The following is a 20,754-nucleotide window of genomic DNA, read 5'->3' as shown; positions in this document are numbered from 1 at the left end:
TATATATATATATATATAAAAAACGTGTTAGGTTGTTTTTTTTGTACTAAATGAAATGAATGAATAAATAAAATAAATAAATAAAAAAAAGTAATTCAAGTAAATGTAACTGAGTAAATGCAACTTGTCACTACCCAACACCGTGTACGCCTGCACAATGGCTGCTGGATGAGAAAGGTTTTGTTTTTGGCTTACCATTCAGAAACCAAAGTCAGCAGCAGCTAAACTAAAAGTTGGAATTGTCTTTAAACAAATTAAACTTTAATGCATCAAAGTTGATCTAAATTAGAACAGGACAAACTGGGTCTAGAATTAAATATTTTGGTTTTACAGATTTTGTCAAGCAATTTTTGACTCCAAAATACAAACACTGCTTAAAAATGTAGAGCTGGTTGTACACAAAAGATTAACAGTATGCAAGGTGTAGCTATTAGATACAATATTCAATAATGACACAATTATCAGCTATAATTATTGAACTTCTCAATTGGATTAAGTTAAGATGATTTCCAAAATTAGAAAATAAAAAATCAGAAAGGTTGAAAAAATTAAGGAAACTCGTGAGATGAGAGAGAAGCCATTGAAAAACTGCTTTTAGTCTGGAATCAACTTTGATTAAACTAAAATAAGTAATTTTAAAAACTACACATCAAGTCAGTGTCTTTTTTCATTTTATTTAATAAGCTGGTTCATAAATTATCACACATAAAAGATTCTTTTCAGTAGTTACAAAGTGGATATCGATCTTAGCGCTTTAAAAAATAAAATCAATGAGAAGGAAATTGCAGACGGAAGATTGTGTTGTTTGATGAATCCAACGTCCTCTCAGCGGACCAGAGAGGACCGAAAGTTTACGGAAAAAAAACATCCAACCCAATCATGTTCCCAAGATGGCCGTCGCCTAGCAGCAGACAAAACCGAGACATGCTGTTTGCATTTCTAAGCACATGCCAGATTCTTGTTCTATGTTCTCCAGTGTGTTCAAAACAGGGGAAAGGTAGAACACAGAGGGCGATTTTCAAGATACATTTCAACCAGAGAAAAAAAAAAACGAAAACGAAAAAATAGCACGGGCTACATGTGAGGCTCACAAAACAAACTGAACTAAGGAAGTGGCATCTTCATGGCTCGACTTTGATTCCTCTTCTCTGCGTTGAACCGGCTAAAACTTCACCCGGTTGCTCATTCAAATCCATATAACATCTTAAAACTTCTCTTTCTGATTCACAAACTTCCATGATGGATTTATTCACCGAGTCCATCTGGAGGATGGAGAGGAAACTCGTCTGGCTAAAACTGGCCTAGCACTAGCTCACACTCAGCGAGGCCGGAGTCTCTTCTCCCGTGGGCCTGAGGAACGTCTGAACGTCTTTCTGGGCGATACGGGAGCCTACTTGGACATTTGCTGCTGAATGTGCTGCAGAAACTCGTGGTAGGACGACGCCGACTCAGACCGGTCCTCCACCAGGTGCTGGAACAAGGTGGCCTTCGCCGACGTGTCGTCTCTGCCAGAAAAAAAATATTAAAGACTGATTCATGCATATTCATACAAAAATACCAGGATTATTGACACGTGTTGTTGCAATATTGTAAAAAAAGGCTGACATGGAAAATTTGCAAAATGTGGCCATTTGTTTATCTAATTAAGCATCAGAATAATTGCTAGATTATATTGAATATTAAGAATAATCATTCAATTAATCGATAATGAAAGTAATTGTTGGTTGCAGTACTACATTTAGTACAAAAACAAAGTAACATATACCAGAATTACTGGCATTCTGAATATTTACAATAAAATATGAATGAATTATTTATCATTTACCCGTTAACCATTGATCAGAGTGCTTTGATAGGTAATCATGACTTCCTACTTTGCTGTAGAATAGGTATGACATGAAACAGAGGCCCGATACCAAAATAATGAAACAAAACATTTAATCAAATCCACAGAGAAATGATTTATTATTTTATTATTGTTTTTCTTTTAGATCTTCACACTATGGACCTATTCTGCGTCTTTAATAAAGTTGATTGATTCCCCAGAAAGAAAACCGACGTTCATCCATGTGTGATGAAGCCAAATCCTGCAGAAAACCTCAGGTTAAAATACATAGGCCTATTTTGTGGTATAGTTCAACCGTTTCAAGTGTTAAAGAAGAGTGCAAATATTTCTGATACACATGATTTCATGCAAATAATCCATATAATGGGGTATTTTTTCTGTCTGTGTGGACTGGGAAATATTTCCCCCCTAAATTTATGCTGCAGCAACAAAGATCCTTCCTGATTCGATCACACAGCTCGTTATTCCTCTCTACTTTATTTGCTGCCATCTAAAGTAAAAACAAACTAGCTTCAAAAAGAAGACCTGAGGTTCTTTGAGGTGGGTTTTAATGGGCCTCCATCTGTTTTTGGACATTAATTTTAGGGAAATGAATGTCAGCTCTGCTGTCATTTCACATCACCACACAAGCGGCCATTGAAATACCACTCAGCCCATTCGTCCTGACATCAGTGGCGTAAACATGTGGTTGAGTAACAATGCCGCACCGCAAGCAGCTTAGGAAATAGAAACAATGCGTTCCCAGTAGATGCCATTACCACGACTCCCAACCAGTGACCTCACCGTGTTTCTACTCTGGAAATAGTCTCCAGTTGACCTCAGACCCGTCTCTTCTACAAGAAACCGTCTCCACCCGGTTTCTGTTTGCCCTTCTGTTGTTTCATCATAACAATAAAACAAACTGAAGCTGAACATTTCTAACCGAATCCAATTAAAACAACTTTTACAACAAAGCTTCATTATCTACTGTTCATTTTTACTTTAGAGACAAAACCAGCAAAACCAGGTCCTGAAAACATGCATGACGGGTCCAGTTAATCTCTGAAGCAATCTAGCTGTGGGCAAACAGACAGATGAGCAAAGTTGTGCAATTTAATGTTTCACAAGAGCTATAGTTCTAATTTCAGTTCACACAGATCAGGACTTATTAGTGGAGAAGATAATTTCACGCATCTTATGATTCATTTTATGACATCTACTAAAGTGCTTAATGAAACATGAAGCTAAACTAACTTTAACTGACATTAGTTAATGTTAGTTGAGTCTGTTGGGCTTTGCAAATGAAACTTTTCTATATTTTCTGCTTTCAAATCCCAGTGTTCATTATTTTACAGCGATTGTGTGTGACACACTACACAAGATAGCATTTAACTGGGGAGCGGATGAAGAGAGACGCAAGATTTTAATCCTTTTTTCCCAAATATAAAATCTGAAAAGTGTGGCATGCATAATTTTTCACAATTCCTTTGATTCTGAAAGGTCCAACTGATTCAGAAGTGAATAAATAAGGAAACTCTCGACTCAATTGGTTCTGCAGCAAAATACAGCTGCAACCAATGATTACTGTAGTAATCGATTAATTGACCATTCTGATGATTCTGATGCTTAATCAGATATAAGAAAGGCATAACGTACAGATTTTTTTATTCAACCACATAAGCCTTTTTTATACAATATTAGAAATAAAGAAATAATTAAATTTCTTAAAAAACAGCATTTGTTTATTAAACCTGAAGTTTAAACTATTTCCACTTGATAAGTTTTGGGTAAAATACATTTAAGTGATTTTATCTTAAATGTTTGGATATATTGTTTGTATAGTTTCGGTTTATTTATTGCTCTGAATACGTTTTTTCATCAAATGACTTTTGTTTTTGAGTCTTCATAGTCCAGTTAATGACTGAATCACCATATTGATTGACGATTATTTCAATAATCAATTAATTATGATTAATCGTTTCAGTCCTACAATGGAAGGTGGTTCTATACAGTTTGAGGGGGTCACACCTTTTAGAAACAAGATATTTTCTTCTACTTTCCAAACAGGCATTAATTTTTGTGCATAGTGGGATGAGGCTTGTGATTGTAACAAAAACTTTAAGACATTTGCACCTTGGTCAACAGGTGGTACAAAAATACATTTTGAAATAAGAAAAAGCAAAATAAAAGCACATTTAATGGAAAAGGTTTTTAATAAACACCCTCATTTATGTGGGTCAGAAAGTAGCATCAGTGGCGTGTGACTCCGGTTCTGCTTACTTGACGATGTGGATCGGAGAGCTGAACGCTCTGTTGTCCTGCAGCCAGTCGAGAAACGCTCGGACTCTTTCCGACAGAGGAGTCTGCAGCTCAGGAATGTGACTCTGAACGGGACAGGGACAGAGAGAGGACAACCAAAACATCAGCCAACACTGTTCTTACTATGTTTCAGACAATGTGGATTCCCCCCGTCATCCAAGTTGCACAATGGAGTCAACAGACGGATTCCTGTGGATGGAAGAGCGGGTGTGTAGGTAGCGCTGGGAGTAATCGCCCCATTGTTACAGAAATAAAAAACGCAGAGGCTGACATTTGTTGTTTATTCTGGGTGTTTCCATCACACCCACCATGAAGTGATGGTTGAACTTTCTAGGTAGTTAAAATAAAATCTGAAAAGCTTCACCAGCAAATCTGTTTTGCTGTACGAGTTGTTTTATTTTACAAGGCAAACAGAAAAAAAGCAAATCAGTCATTTTAGAGGAATGATGAATTGCACCAGTGAGCTGCAGAAAGAGTTCATGCGATGCTAATATCCTGCAGTTTTTGTGTGTATTTTGCTTGTCCAGCTCATACTGACCATGTTGGGGGGAATTGAAGCGTAGCTGGAGCAGCCCAGAACATCACGGATAAACGTTTCGCTGCAGCATTTGCTGATCCACAGATAAAACACCTGGAGAGACAGAAGGTCATTGACAAAAATCAGAAATAATCATAACTAATGTAGGGCTGCAATTAACAGTTATTTAAGTTATCGATTAATCGGTTATTCTGACGATTAATCGGATACAAAAACCGGCACATTCTGCAGATTTTTCATTTAAGCCTATTTTATACAATATTAGAAATACAAATAAAGAAATAATTAAATTCCCTTTTTAAATATGAAACCATTTTATTATCTAAAATGCAACAAAATAACATTCCTTCAGTGAACGCTTGATCATTTGCAGCAAAAAAATACCTCAGATTAGGCCTGATCTGTCGACTATTTTTTTGATTAACCAGTTAATAACTGGATCGCAAAAGATGAGGAATAGATTTTCTTCTTTAGAAAATTTGACCAGGTTCATCTGAAAAAGTTCTGAAGCAGTTCTGCAGAAAACTGAAGCAGAACATGAAGAGAAGATTTGCATAATTGAGCAAAAAAAAAAAAAAAAATTCAAATAAAAGCTTATTTTCCTAAGTCTTTATAAAATACTTACGTGTGATCAAGAAATGTGAAAATAAGAAAAACTAGAAAAGAAAAGACAAAACTAGAGAAGCTAACAAAATGTGAGGTGGTTGAAGATACAACTCAGGAAGATGGCTTCCCAGAGAAACGACCTTTACTTACGTTGCCACAGTCCATGAGGAACGCTCCGTCTCTGGTGAGCCTCTCAGCAGAAAGATGCAGCAGGTGAGGTTGAGGAACTACAGTATCATTCAGATGGAGCGCCCCCTGCAGGACACACAAAAAGGTTTCACTTAATGTAACAGAATAAAGAGACTACAAGTCTACAATCATAATGACAAATGTGTAAGATAGAGACTGACTTCTCTGAGTGAAAACATGTATTTAACAGTTTGTCAACTTTCCATTTCTTGTGTATCAATCAACCTGAATCGTGGGAATACAAATTTTTAAACACAGCGATATGTGAGAATGCTTTAGTTAGTTAAACATCCCACCTGGTCAGACATGTTGTCCAGGCGGTACAGGTCGGGATGAAGCATCCGCATCAGCTGCGGCAGCGGCTGCGTCTTGAACTCACACATGGCGAAGATGCGCTCATCGAGCCGCGTGCTCGTTCCTGTCCGCAGCGCTTTCTGGAACAAACCGGGAAATGTCTTCAGCAATTCATTTCTCCGATGTTGGTTACGTTAATGTTTAGGATTGATGGAAGGATGAGTGGAATGGAAAGTCGTCTGGATGAACAGATGTGTGCATTTAACAAATGGATGGATGGAAGGACTGATTGAATGATAGACAGCTGGATCAATGGATGTATTGAACGATATTGGATTGGAGAGGGGCGTATTGAAAGATGGAGATATTCAATGGATAAATTGGAAAATTGGATAGATTGATCAGGGACTGGACTGAGTGATGAAGTGGTTTCTCTGGTTTAAGTGGTGGATTAAATATCTGTCATGATGGATAAATTAGTAGATTGATTGACTAAGGAGAAGTAAAGAGGTTTGATCAGCATCATGTTGAACATTTTAATTTTAGAAACATAATCAAAGGTAACAGACTTTTTGATCTTTTTTGTGACAATGTCGTATGTTTCCAGGCTTGTGTAGAAACAAAATCTGTTTTGTTATTTGCAAAATTCCCCTATTTCTGTTTTTCTGAATTTCACTTTTTCTATGTTAACCGTATTTATTAAAGCAAAAATTGTGTAATTGTTGTGTGAATCAGGAAACAAAAATCCACATTTACTGTTTAGGTTTTACAGAGTTAACAGAGCTGAATGGTTTTATAAAAAGTGTTTAAAAGCATTTTCCCATAGTTGTTTTGAAGAACTCAAAAATTATCTGCAAAACAAGTTTTTCACGTTTTATAAAAGAAAATCTACCTTTAAATAATGCTCCAGAGTTTAACTTCTTTTAATAATTGATTAATCTATCAATTATTGTGACGATTAACCGACTAAAAATAATGGCACATTTTGCAGATTTGTCAACCATTTAAATCAGTTTTTATAAAATATTACAAATACATTAAAAGACGCAAATTCATTTCTAAATAAGAAAAACATTTTCCTTTAGTCAATTTGAACCAGTGGAAGCTAAAACTACTTTAGTTTCTTTATCTTAAATGCAAAATGTATATTATTTGCTTAATTGCTGCTCCAGATATGTTACTTTTCAGCAAATTGCCTTTTCTGAATCTGTGTTTTGCAGTTAATAATTTGTAAATTTGGTGACAGTTACTTCCGTAATCAATTAATCACAATTAATCGTTTCTGCTCCAACTCCCACCTGCTTGAGCAGAGCCAGGATGTAGAGGGGGAAAAGTCGCATGGCTGCAGGGACGACGACCCCAGACTGCTGCAGGTTCGACACGCTGCTTTTGTAGGCGCTCACAAAGTCCACGACGGCGTTCACCAGAGCATCACGAGCATCTGACAGGCTGGAAGATATCGATCGATCGATGGCTGGAACACACAGCAAAGATCAATTATAAAACTGGAGGGGAACCGACACCTGCGATAAAGACTGATAACAGGGTTGGTAGAAAACTCCCACTGCAAAATTCTAACATTTTCAAAGGAAGTTTTCACAGTGGAGGTAAAACATGCAATACGGATAATTTATTACTGTTACTAATAATGTCTTGTGATAGAATTCGAAATTCTACAGCGGGACAATGTGAACTAAAATATAGCAATTTTTGTGTTTTTAACCAATTTAACAAAAAATATCCCACAATTTCAATGACTTTGTCTAAAAACATGAGGGAATCTTTACTTCAGCTACACAGATGAAAACGTCACTGAGCCATTAGAAATAATAAATATTCAAAAATAAAGTAAATAATTTTCCTGCTAAGTTTTCTGGCATTTAGCAAATAGAAATAATTTTGGTGATTCTAACTCAGTGTTTTTCAACCACTGTTCCGCGGCACACTAGTGTGCCGTGAGTGATCGTCAGGTGTGCCGTGGAAATTATTCAATTTCACTAYGGTACCGTATTTTCCGGMCTAAAAGCTGCTACTTTTTTCCTTAACTTKGAACCATGCGGATTGTAGCCCGCTGTGGCTTTTCTGTGGATTTTTCTTCAACCACCAGGGGGCTCTCTAGCAGGAAGTGAATCATTAGAAGTCAAAATTGTAAATCAAAGAAGAACGTGCTAATTTTCATTTAGAACAAGCACATGCTAGCAGCAGACACGACGGAGAAATGTTTTCAAACTCATATCATGCAGTTTTTAAGTTGAGGGCTGTCGATCTGGCACTACAGGAGGGAAACAGAGCCGCTACACTTATAAGCTCGGTGTGAACGAAACCATGGTTTGACTTTGGAGACGGAGTGCTGCGTCCAGCAGATTTATTAGGACGAGGCATTCTGCTGAGTCCTAATGGAAAACCGAGAGCAGCTTCCAGTTTTTATTTTATTTTGTTTTTTTATTAAAGGTGCTAGTATGGTGCGCTCTATAGTCCGAAAAATACGGTAATTGGTTTTAAAAGATTTTTTGAAAATGAATTGTCTGCAAATAATGCCATCTTCGAGTATCTGCTGTAGTAGTAGCAGCGGCGTAATCATGTAATGTTCTTACCACTAGATGGCAGTAGGTACAGAGCATTTTACATTAAAACGAGAATTAGTGATGCACGAATGTTTTCTTCAATTTCTGCCAGGAAATCAGATGTTTTCATCCAAACATGCACAGGTTTCACACCAGGTGGGTAAAATATACAGATATGGACATTTTGTACATGCAACTCTTCATATTGTAACAGTGAATATGAAGTGAAATGTTTCCCAAATATTATTGCTTCTTTCAGAATAAGAATTATTTTCTGTAAATGTCAATATACAGATATTGACATTTTGTACATGCAACTCTTCATATTGTAACAGTGAATATGAAGTGAAATGTTTCCCAAATATTATTGCTTCTTTCAAAATAAGAATTATTTTTTGTATTCTGGCTATAAGATGTTTGTGGATTAGTTTGTAAAACACTGACGTTTTCTACAACTTCTTTAAATTTAACACCACATTGTTGTGGCTGTTCAGGTGTATTTTTGAAGTGAATATGTTAAGTGCAATTTGAAATAAGAAATGTAAAATGTGATAAAAATACATTTTTGTGTTTATTTGATTCCTATTCAAGAGACTTTGATAAGAATGACTATATATAGACTATATATTAGACTATATACCCTACAGAGTATCTTTATTTTAGTTAGTGGTGTGCCTTGGGATTTTTTCAATTAAAACAGTGTACCTTGACTCAAAAATGGTTGAAAAACACTGTTCTAACTGACCCAAAGCAAGAGAAGTTTAGTCTGATTTAACTTCAGGTAGTGAGAAAAAAAATTACACCTAACCTTTAGTTAGGTGTATAAAAATACCTGGTTTCAACTGTAAATAACGCTTTACAAATTTAGGTTTTAATCAAGTATTTGACTGCAAAACTGTGCAGTTTGAATATCAAAATACTTTTCAAGCAGCATTTTCAAGGATTTTAAGCACCCATACCGACCCAGAAGTAAATGCATTTCTAAAATCTTTAGAAATTAAATAATTTTCAGTAAAACAATGCAAGTTAAAGTGGTAAAAGTTGTGAACTCACCCATGTTGGCTAGCAGACACGTGATAGCCTGAACATCAGCGCCGGCGTAAACATCGCTCAGCTGACTGACCACCGGCAGACACAAAGTGTGGACTCTGATCCGCCGTTTCCCTTCACACCGACAAATTATAACAAGATTACTTTTATTTCTATTATTTATTGCATGAGAGAACAGTCAGTTTTTTTAGGTGCTGAATTTGGGTTTACCTTTACTGGACGTGTAGAGCAGAGCAGCCTGAAAACAGGCCAGAGACGAATCAGCAAGAGAGTCTTCGATGGACATCTGGACAGCGAAGGCAGAGTCTGGGTTCACATTAGCCAGGGACAGCAGGTCGGTGGAACGCACAAAGAAGTTACCGTGGAACGTGTGGATGGATAAACCTGAAACCACATTATCTAGGTTTAAGAACGGCTTCAGAGGAACATCTGAGAACACAAAACGAGTGTCACATTTTGTTGGGGGTACCTTTAGTGCATCGTATCCTCATGACGGCCTCGAAGCCGACCTTCCTGGTGAGGTAGCGATCCAGGTCCCTCTGAAACTTCTCCAGCTGCACCGGGTTGTGGGTGTGATGAAAGGAGGGGTAGTAAAAGACGCTACCCGCCGAGTACTTGGAGACACACGCTGAAAGAATTATGTATTTTTAGGCTTCGAATGTGAGAAGGATTGAAATTCAGAGGGAACTTATTATGCAAAATTCACATTTTCTACTTTCATTTGAGTTTCTACTTTAAAAAAAAAAAAAAGAAAACACCCAGCTGCTTATTTGGCAGTAAGTTAATGGTTTTTGGTGTCTGGAAGATGAGCCGTTTCAAAAACCTCAGGAATGTAATGTCGCAAACCAGCGAGTACATCCCGTCACCTAGCAACCCCAACAGAGTTCCGCCCATCACCTAGCAACCCAAGTGGAACTCGAGAATGTTTGGTCTGCTGTATGCGCCGTACAATGGATTTGGGATCAATAAAGTATTCCTGAACTTAAATTGAGTTTGAATTTTTGAAAAAAATTATCAAGAATAAAAAGAAATTGGTTGCTCAGGTTGAATAGATCTGGAGGAACATTTGAATTTCTTTTTATTTGGAAATCTAAAAGCTTTTATCCTACATAATGAGAACCCAGAAGTTTCAAACCTGTTCTTACCCAGTGATGAGAGGTCGGCGTACTGTGAGCTGAGCAGGAACAGATCCACACCAATCTGCTGCCCGGAGCAGTCCAGAGCAAGCTTCTTATAGAAATCTGTGGCAGGACCCAGGTGCTGTGCTCCCTGAAGAGTTATCAGTCAAACGTAAAACAAAAAGAGAGAACAATTTGAGAACATTTCCAAAAAGTAGGTTATTAATAATTAATTTAGTTTTTCCATTTGAGATTTTTAGAAACCCAAATCCAGAACCTAAAATAAGAATGTGACGTCAAACGTAACTGAAGAAATAAATACAACACATACTGATAATATCAGAATTGTACAAATTGTACTTAAGGCTTTCTCAAGACCTTTTAAAGACCATTATGAATAAAAATTTAAATCTATATCACAACAGAAATGTACAAAATAAAATTCCACATTTTATATTGCAGTAATGCCAAGTTTCTTTTGGCACAAAATACACAAATATTCAACTGATGATAAATTTACAGTTTCCCATGATAGACCCAAAACAGCTAATTAGCTAGCATGGGTATAATAGCAGCTAGTTAGCGGTAGCCTCGACTGCCTTGAGTTACAGAACTACAGGAAGACGTCTGCGCGCAACTCAAATATTTGATAGACAGAAAGTCCCACGAGAAAAATAAACATATGACATTAAAAAGTCCTGCAAAGACAAAATTTAAGACATGTAGTTAACTTATTTCAGACCAACTTACATTGTTTGAATGAATTTAAGATATTTTAAGGCCTTCATTTTAGATACAGGAATTTAAGACTGTATGTAATTAAGGCTAGGCTAAATTAATCACAATAAATAACTGCATTCCTAAATTTGCTTAACGGAAATACCCCAATTTTGAAAAAGGTTTTGATAAAAAGTTAAAAAGTTTTGTCGGTGGGATGAGGTTTCACATTTTTTTGTATTACAAACCAGATGTTGCCACTGCGCAAACCATGAAGAAGACGACAACAGGAAGCAGCTGTACTATCATGACGCAGCATGTTTTTTTAGTGATTTAATCACATGCTTTTAATAAAGACTCTTATTTAAATTATGTGTTCTTTTTTTTTTTTTTTTTTACATTAGCAGAATACTGGCGTAGTTTTGCACACATTTGTAATGGAAGGACAAAGCCATTTTGGATGTAAAAAATGTTTTCAGCCAAAACTGACAGGATCCAAAATCTTTGGTGAAGTCTCCAGTCACACTTGAAGTGCTAACTAGTAAACCGCTTCATAAGTAGATTAATGCAGCCTTCATTAAGGTCATTCAGTTGTTCCTCCAAATGTTGCCAGACTCTCCACCGCATCAAATCCTTTGGTCCCAGAAACGTTTCCAAAATCTCCCATAATCAAAATCCACGAACCTTGGTGCTGGAACGCTGGTTCGGATCTTCTCTTGACTGCAGCTTCCCTGCTCCCAGAGTCGGAAGCTGAGTCTGGAACAGCGTGACGCGACCGCCGGTGGGCGACATGAGCTTGAAGGCGGCCTGTAAGGCGGGACCTAGAGCGCTGTGCGTCTCTCTGCTCTGGCTGAACATGGCCGGCAGCGACGTCAACAGCTCCTTCACAAGCTGAGGAAGGAAAATCAATTTTAACATCCTCACACGTGGCGTGAAATTTAGTCAAAATGTTCATATGTTTTACACCACTGCTAGAAGGAAAAACGAAGATAAGTACCTCTTTACTCTCCTTTAGGTTCACCATCAGACTGTCATGTGACGGTATAAAAACATCTGCAAAAACAGTTATAGTGACATTAAAAGAAAAGAGTTTTACACAAAATAGCATCTGGAAATCTTATAACTTCTCCTTAAATCAAATCTTGGATCTCACTTTCCTTTTTCCAGGAGAAATTTAGCTTTTAACTCAAACTGTATGATACAATTTAAATTCCAGAAAAGGAGTCATTTTTCTTCTGTCCATGAAAAAAAAAAGTCTGGAAATCTACAATAAATGTAAATACTTTAAACAGATGGAATAACAGAAAAACATTAAAGATTAATCATAAAAATGGATGTAAAATGGGTGAAAATGGCTTCAAATTGATAAATAAGTCAGAAAAATGCAGACCAATCACCTTGTTAGAAGCTATTAGCAACGCCCAGTTAGTTTTATAAAAGGTAAAAAAAAAAAAAATTCAGATCTGATGGAACATAGGATTTAAAAATACTTTTTTTTTTTTTTATCTGATTATTTTAACATGATGAATACACTTTGATGCAATTATCAGTTCAGAATTTTATAAAAGTCTTGGACTATGTATACATTTATTTGTAACATAAATTAATATATAATTAATTATTTTAATATATATCTAAAATATTTAATATATATATTTACAACTTTAATGAAATTGTTACATAAATAATTATTTAAGCATTAAAAGTATGAAACGTTTGGTCTTTAATTCACTAAATTCAACACACAGTTTTCTGATCAAGTCAAATAAAATCATTACCAATCTTTTAGAAATAAACACAGTTATTTGCAGTAATTACACAAAACCAACCAGTGGTTAAAACAGAGTTTCTCCATGATCCTTTTCTAATGGGAGTGAAGAGACGTACCATCGATGTCCGACACCACCAGCATCTGTGGCTGAGACAGTCCCTCCTGGAGGTTGTAAAAATGGACGGTGTTGTCAAAGGTGAGGAAGCCCACCTTGGTGCGCCCGTCTCCTGGCAACCTGAAACGCAAAACAGCCTCCATCTGTGATCGTTTAGGCGGGAAAACGTCAACAAAACAAACGTTGAGGAAAAAGCCTCCAATAAGAGCTAAGGGTGTGTTCACACCGGCCATGTTTAATCCGCTTTAGTCGAACTTGGGTTCGTTTGCCCAGAAAGTTCAGTTTGTTTGAGGAGGAGTGAATACATAGTTAAACTCTGATGTGGACCAAAAACCAAACTTTAGTTTGGTCTCGGTTCGGCTGAAGTGAACTCGAATGCATATGTGAACGCCTGGCAAAAGCAAAAGCAGAAAGTAGACTAAAGTGCAGGGAATTCTGGGTAACTAAAACCAAAATAAAAGTGTGAGAGCGCTAGCTGGAGAAATAGCTCATTATCTTCAAATAAAGACAAAAGAGAACGAGTGGCATTCGCTAAACTGGAATGCCACTCTGTTTCTGTTTATGTTCTGTGAAAAAGGAAGTTGTGCACAGTGTCTTCTTCAGTTTTTGTGTCGTTTCCTTGAGTGGTTCTTGGTGCAGTGCCACCACTGGCGAGGAGGGGAACAGGTTTTGGCTCATTTGACTCAGTGCAGTGTAAAAGCAAACTGCACCAGCTGAAAACGTAACAAATGTTGCTATTTTTATCTCCAATTGAACAAGAAAGTACCGGACTATGAAATGGGAAAACACCCCAATGTGATGTTTTTAACAGAACACAAAAATAACCTGAGTCAAAGCAAAATGCAGTTTCCAAACTATGATCTCATTTAGTTGTCCAAACTCACTTGTCCAGGTTCTCCAGAAGTGATTCACAGAAGTACTTCAGGTATCCTGCCTCCACGGCGTTGTGAGACACGTCGAGCACAAACAGGTAGACCGCCGGCTGTGGGGGTCGCAGCTGACACCAGGGACAGAGACAGAAAGTAAGCTGTTGCCTCAAAAGCTTAGATCCTATTTAAAGAAAAATACAACACCTCCCTCTAGTGGACAAACAATCACATTGCAACAACAGAAAGTCGTGGAGAATTTTACCATGTAGTCTGAGGAAGCGATGAACTCCACCGTTGAGTTTTGGACCTCTGGCCTTTTGTGAGGCTCTCCATATGACCTCGTTACTGGGTTGTACATAAACTCATCTGGAACTAAACAAGACGGAAAAAAAAAAGAAGAAAAGTCTTAGATTTTAATTAAATCATATAAAAGGATGAAGAAGTCAGCACCTAACAGTTTCCTACCATCGTTGACTCGATAACAGAGGTTACACTTCCACCTGCGCTGGTCCAGGAAGGTGACGAACGGGTTGATGTACGTCCGACACGAGCGACACCGCACTATCGTGTTGGACGTGATCACTGGGAGCTGCTGCAGAGAGGAGCAGGGAAAGGGTTAAACTCACCCTTCTGCTCGAGTACTGGCCTCTTTACTTGTTTTCTCCATTTTGTATCTTTTAGAAAAACATTCCTTTGTTTCTGCGTGAACAGACGACCAAAACAGGCTTTTATTTCCACGTCCAACGAAACGTGGATGAATGCGTACTTGGACTGTTCTTTGATTCATTCATTTGTTTCAGGCAAAAGAAAAATTTTTGCAAATCAGTTTCTTTCACTATAAAACTTTAACAAAAAGAGTAGGTGTGTGTGTGTCTGGTGAATTTTTGATTAAAATGTCTTTGTTTTTCATTCAGTGGGTAGAAAATCCAGTAACGCTACAGTATTGCTACAGTAAGAGTAGCAATACTTCGTAATAAATAAAAAGTAAAAAGTAAAAAGAACATTTTCTCAAAAAAGTTACTCAGGTAAATGTAACTAATTACTTCCCAGCTCTGAGTAAGAGCTGCTACCTGTAAATCTCTGAAGGGGTGAAGGAGGAGGCCCAGAGGGAGGCGGGCCTTGTTGAGTAGCGCCTGGGTCTGAGGGATGCTCGTCAAGGTGCACCTGAATGTCCTGGAGAGAAGAGCAGAAGAACAGACCGTCAGTATAATCAGAAGAAGAAGTGTTGAACGATGAAGGCGGGTGACCAACTTACTGTGGGCAGCAGTTGACCTTCTTCAGATCGGGGCTGAGGTTCGGCTCAGGAGCCTCCAAGGGCCTGGAAGGGAGCAGGTTCCTCTCCTGCAGCAGGTTGACCGGCCTGAGGGCCTCCATCTCCAGCTCTGGGACGCCGCTCAACCCGCCCAGAGCGGCAGAGAGCTGGGACAGGTTGGGGAATGGCTGCAGAAGAAGAAACGGTTAGAAAACAAAAAATAAAAAGTTTCTCTCTGCACAGAGGCTCTGTTCTGTCACCTGGGAGTACTGCTGGTATCCCGGCTGACTGTACACGCTGTGGGACGGGGAAGCATCGGGGCGAGGGGCTTGTCCATGCTGATAGGCTGACTGCATGCCGTGGTAACCATAGCTACCAAAGGGCGGAGCCTGATTGGTCATGTTGTTGGAGGGCGGCATGGAATCTGTGCAAAAGACATTTCAGCATCGATATCATCATTAAAACAGGAACGTTTCAGTGTTTGGGTATTTTACTTTAACTATGCCACTTTAGGAAGGTGTTAGAGATTTTTTGGTATTATCATTTTGTTATTACTTTAGTTCATATTCAGTCTAATGTTCGATTTAAAGTGTTCTTTCTTCTGTGTGACCTGGAGGCCCCATCTGCCTGTGCTTTCATGTGAAAAAGTTAACTGTGTGTTTCCCAGACCTTAAATTACGTTTTCACAGGTGCCTTCTTATCAACCGGAATACTCCCTATTTTAGAAACTGCCTGTGTGCAGTAATAAATTGTCTCTTACCTATCCTCCCTGTTTCTGCTTGATAATAAAAGACAAGCTGTAACCAAAGGGCTTCAGACGCTCAGTGAACGGCTTGGAGGAGCAGTTTGCCGAGTCTTCTCCTTTTGCAAAAGCTTGGTCATAAAATTCATATACGTTGTCTGTGGTTCTTTTAATGAAGGTTCGAGAAAAATACCCATCAGAAGGTAGGATGTTTAATTTAATTTAAAAAGTGTAACTCATTCAATCTCCTCTTTTACGACTACTCAACATTAGGGCTGTTGTAAACAATTATTTTAATAATCAAGCAATCTGTCAATTATTCGATCAAATAAAATGAAATAAAATATTGATGAATGCTGTCATAACAGCAGTATTAACTCAAGTTCATTTTTATAGTGTATTTCAGTAAAAAGGAAATTCAAAGTGCATCTTAAAATAACACAGTCATCAATTATGAAACAAACATTCCATTCTGTCAAATGTTAAACATGTTGATCAATGTTTGACTCCCTATTAATCAAAGGCAACTCTAAACAGGTGAGTTTTAAGCCTTTATTTAAAGGAACTCAGTGTTTCGGCTGCTTTGTAGTTTTCTGTAAGTTTATTCCAAATTCAATTTGTTTAATATCACTAGTAAATATTGGCATCCCTAACAAGCTTAGAAGGTTAACCTGTAGTAAACATGGACAAAAATCATACAAAAATCTGAAATTATATTTAATAATAATAATAATAAATTGTGTATTCTCCAGTTTTTAGTTTTTGTATTCATTTTGTCTGTAAAAATGCATAAAACTGTGTCAATTTTGCTAATGTTGGGGGGAAAAAAACAATCTTTTATTTGTGATGTTTCCATTAAACAAGAAATTAACTTTGTTCTCACAATAAATCACTAAAAACACGCCGCACCATCATTCTCCCACAACTTCCTGCCATCTCCTTGCTGGTTGTTGATCATGTGACTCGTTTGATGCAAAACAAAGTTTCCATTTCAGTTTTGTGTAATAATAAAATTATTTAAATGAAGCTGAAAAATCACTTCACTCCAGTAAAAAAAAAAAAAAAAATGTTTTTTCCTACATTGGCGTGTTTTCATTAAGCAAACTTACTTTCACAATTCCAATTTGTGTAATTTTAAAGTCAATGGAAATGCAGTTTGTGGTGATGATATACCTGGATAGCTGCCGCCTTCGAGGGAATCATAGTTGTTGGGAACTGGAGAGGCGCTGCCGGTACTGGAGGAGGAAGTGTCGCCACCTGAGAGAGACAAAAAAAAAAACAGGCAGGAAGGATTTAAAACATTTATATATATATATATATATATATATCATCCAGGAGGGACCAAGAGTACTGGGGTGAAAGAGAACAAAGAAACAACAAACACGGTTAAAACAAGACATTAAATTCATGTTGAGAGAACATTAAAGAAGAGCTTCAAGTGTCAGTAGAAGGTAGAGATAAATAAAAATAAGTCAATGGGAAGCAAAAGAGGAAAATCAAAGAAATCAAAGTGTGGATTTTTGTTTGGTGAATGTAATACTTTAACTCCCTCAGGCCTCTGAGGAACAGAGTGAGAGGAGCAGCTTGAAGCAAACATGAAAGCCTGTGTTTAAATCCTGAAGGAGTCGTTGTGCTGATGTTGTTTCGTGGGAAGCAGAGGCTTCAGAGGATTGGAAAAACGTAAAGTAGAGAGAGAGAGACAGAAACAGAGGTTTCTACCATCACCAGAACTCTGCCACACTCAGAAAACCACATTAATCCTTTTAAAGTGCTAAAAACGGCTAATAAATACAGAACTGAAAAACAAAAACGTTAAAGATTCTTTTTAGCGACACACCATTTTTTATGGTTTAATCTCTTTAAAAAACTGAAAAATAAGAATCCGCAGCGAGTTTGACTCATCATAGACAAACTCCGCCTAGTGACCGCAGACGAGAGTTTCTGATTGGCTTATGTATATATATATATATATATATATATATATATATATATATATATATATATATATATATATATATAAAATCACAATTAGAGGCCGATTTTAGACAGAAGAATCAAAATCAAACCTCTATTTGCGTTGTTATTTTACAGAAAGGCTTTACACTGATCATTTAAATGTATATGGAGTAAGTGGTGTCATTTAATTTTTTCTTATTTTTTTTATTTTTTGTGTGTTTCTGAACTTTTCTGAATCCCGTTATTCATTTTCTGGATGTGAACTGAACCTGTTTCTGTGTTGAAGAATGTCTTCAGATTATGTTTGTTGTGAGTTGGTAGTAGATTAATTTAACTGAATTAAAGTAATTAGATGAAACATGGACGTGGATTAGACAACCAGGGCTTTTTATGCAGTTTGTAGTGATGATGAAGTCATTTTTCTGGATGAACAAACAGAAAAATCAGACAAAGTTCTTAATCCAATCAAATTTTAGTTATGAGCCTTATTATAATTTTTTTTATCAAGTTAATTGAAGCGTTTGTAAGTAATTTTTCACATTTTAATTGAAAAGCCTAAAGTTACAAATATATCTATTATATATTTATTGTTTTTAATTTGTTATTCAGGCTATTCAACCACCAGATTGATGCAAAGTCCTGTTATGTCCGTTCAGCTGTTTGCGGATGTCGCTTGTGCATCAGATTTACAGGCGTACCGGAAACAAATGAATAGAAAGGTTCCTGCTGGAACTTTTGTGTGTAATAAATTAAATAGAGGTGATTATTTACATTAAAATGTTATTAATTTGATTAATTATATGTGGAATTATATAGGTGATTAATTAATCAAAATTAACATGTTAAACTCCCAGCCCTTCAAAATGTATGATCCAAACTTATAAAACTGATCATATTGCTGATGTTTTTCAAAAATTTGTCCCAACAAAACCTAAATTTAAACTTTTTTTCTGCCCTCTCGCTACAAATACAAACTTCACATTAGGGCACAGTGTGAAACGTTGTCTCTAAAAATAACATGTTGCTTCAGATGAACAAAAACACAGTGTTACAGTGTGCAAAATATATTAAATTAACAAATCTCCTCCTGATGGCACTGTTCAAACACTTACAGTAAAATGTTCATGAGTTAAAAAGCTCATGATGTAGAGAAAGCAAGTGTATATGTTTTTTCATGATTTAATATTGTTCAGCATGCTAAGTACTAAATATATGAATATTTTGCCAAAAGTAAAACGGATTGATCCTACCTTGTTTACCAGGAATTTTAACTGTAAATTCCTTTTCTTTTTGTCCTCCACTTTAATATTTATAGAGGACAAAAATGCTCAAATATAATTTTATTGAGTGCAAACAGAGTACACACGTTTCCCCAACGCATGTCCAACTCTGGGCAGGATTTCCATAAGGATTAGGTGGACAGAATATTTGAATGGAGCCATTAATCCATGTGGGTCAAAGGGAGAGATCAGCAGCAAACCAACACACAGCAAGCCTGATGCTGGGAGCTCATTGGACAGAACCGGATCCAATTATCTAGCAGTAAATCTGAGCAGCAGACGCCGGGATTATGAGCTCTGAGAGAGGCGGACAGCTAGGCATTCTCAGAGACACTTGTTACACCTCTTCCTACAACGTTCAGCTCAGTGGCAAATCTCTTCTCATGCAGCATCACAGATTATTCATGATAAAAACTATTCAAAGTGTTTCAATGTGCTTCTAAAAGTCACACTAATCGGATTATCTACAGTCAGTGCTGAGAAGAATGATTCACAGAATCTGCACCGCAGGAAGCAACATGTGCTAAAGCAGTATAGACTAATAAAAAAAAATAAGATTTATTTTTTAGATTATACAGATTTAGCAAACAAAGAAACGCTGGATTTGGTTTTTAACATCAAGAAAATCCACGTTATTTTCTTTCCATCGCAAACTCAACCTACAACGTATTTTGTTAGGATTTTATGTAGTAGATCAACAGGAAATAATGCAATATTGTAAAGAGGGAGGTTAGTAATAGTGTTTTTCTTTTCTGAAAAGTATTGGCACATCTGGATCCAGTCCCCTGACACGTTTTTTTTTTATCGTCTTCAGCAGCTTTACAAAAAAAACTGTTGTAGAAAAAACATTGACTTGCTTCATTATTTTAGGAAGTCAATTACGTTTTAATTTTTTTAAATTGTCAAACATTGACAAACAAGAGTCAATGTTTGAACAACTTTAGAGAAGTTAACTTTCCAACCAAAAGTTCATAGAAACATTACTGAATGGATTTTATTTTACAAACTTAAACTATTTTAGCAAACAAAACAAAAAGAATACTAGATCATGTTTATATAATTAGTGCCAACTTTGTCCAAAACAAGTTGTCTAAACTCCCTCAAAATAAAGACAAATTATTTTCTGTATAATTTAGCACAAAACAACAATTTCAATATTTTCTGCTGAGAGCTGTTTTAAAATAAAAAATATTATAATTGTGTAAACAACAGATTGCTATGGTAGAATATTTTCCTGTCTGCTTAGCTTAATTTAGAGAGACAAATCGATGTTTTGCATAAAGACCCAAAGCGTGTTGCACTGAGAGGATCTGAGGAAATCACTGGGGACAAACGGGAAGCTAAAACAAGCTTCGCTTTTTATTAAGGGACATGCTAACGTCTGCTAACCAGACTCTCCAGTGAGGAACAAGACAGTCAGTAAACAAGACAGGCTATATTTAAACACATGTTAACCTCTGGCTGATAAAGCTCCAGAGGAGTCGTTACAGGCAGAACACCAGGAAGACCGACTAACCGCACCATTTACATCCCTCACATGCACAAACCG

At 36.8% G+C, this 20,754-nt stretch overlaps 1 protein-coding gene and 1 long non-coding RNA gene across 4 annotated transcripts in view; one reads left to right on the top strand and one right to left on the bottom strand.

Annotated features, from left to right (window-relative positions):
• LOC103471899 (uncharacterized) overlaps positions 1-4,507 on the top strand; it is a 5,558-nt gene extending 1,051 nt beyond the window's left edge. Inside the window, exon 3 of the long non-coding RNA XR_534758.1 lies at positions 4,278-4,507. This is a non-coding gene — a long non-coding RNA (uncharacterized LOC103471899). The remainder of the gene's footprint in view (positions 1-4,277) is intronic.
• Positions 655-20,754, bottom strand: part of sec24b (SEC24 homolog B, COPII coat complex component) — a 29,583-nt gene continuing 9,483 nt past the window's right edge. For 2 of the 3 annotated variants that reach the window (XM_008421167.1, XM_017307120.1), the window contains 20 exons: positions 17,143-17,226; positions 15,488-15,651; positions 15,231-15,415; positions 15,046-15,148; positions 14,441-14,567; positions 14,238-14,347; positions 13,991-14,103; positions 13,108-13,226; positions 12,218-12,273; positions 11,905-12,111; positions 10,531-10,654; positions 9,855-10,013; positions 9,596-9,769; positions 9,389-9,499; positions 7,070-7,245; positions 5,774-5,911; positions 5,439-5,543; positions 4,683-4,775; positions 4,106-4,209; positions 655-1,505 (listed from right to left, as the gene is read on the bottom strand). In XM_008421167.1, the coding sequence (XP_008419389.1) occupies positions 1,391-1,505; positions 4,106-4,209; positions 4,683-4,775; positions 5,439-5,543; positions 5,774-5,911; positions 7,070-7,245; positions 9,389-9,499; positions 9,596-9,769; positions 9,855-10,013; positions 10,531-10,654; positions 11,905-12,111; positions 12,218-12,273; positions 13,108-13,226; positions 13,991-14,103; positions 14,238-14,347; positions 14,441-14,567; positions 15,046-15,148; positions 15,231-15,415; positions 15,488-15,651; positions 17,143-17,226 (2,567 nt within the window). In that variant the 3' untranslated portion in view covers positions 655-1,390. The remainder of the gene's footprint in view (positions 1,506-4,105; positions 4,210-4,682; positions 4,776-5,438; positions 5,544-5,773; positions 5,912-7,069; positions 7,246-9,388; positions 9,500-9,595; positions 9,770-9,854; positions 10,014-10,530; positions 10,655-11,904; positions 12,112-12,217; positions 12,274-13,107; positions 13,227-13,990; positions 14,104-14,237; positions 14,348-14,440; positions 14,568-15,045; positions 15,149-15,230; positions 15,416-15,487; positions 15,652-17,142; positions 17,227-20,754) is intronic. The other variant, XM_017307119.1, reaches the window with a different exon arrangement.

The sequence above is a fragment of the Poecilia reticulata genome, linkage group LG10 (assembly GCF_000633615.1).
Source record: "Poecilia reticulata strain Guanapo linkage group LG10, Guppy_female_1.0+MT, whole genome shotgun sequence".
NCBI classification, from domain to species: Eukaryota; Metazoa; Chordata; class Actinopteri; order Cyprinodontiformes; family Poeciliidae; genus Poecilia; species Poecilia reticulata.
The sequence above is the reverse complement of the archived record's forward strand: the minus strand, read 5'-3'. Positions and strand labels throughout refer to the sequence as shown.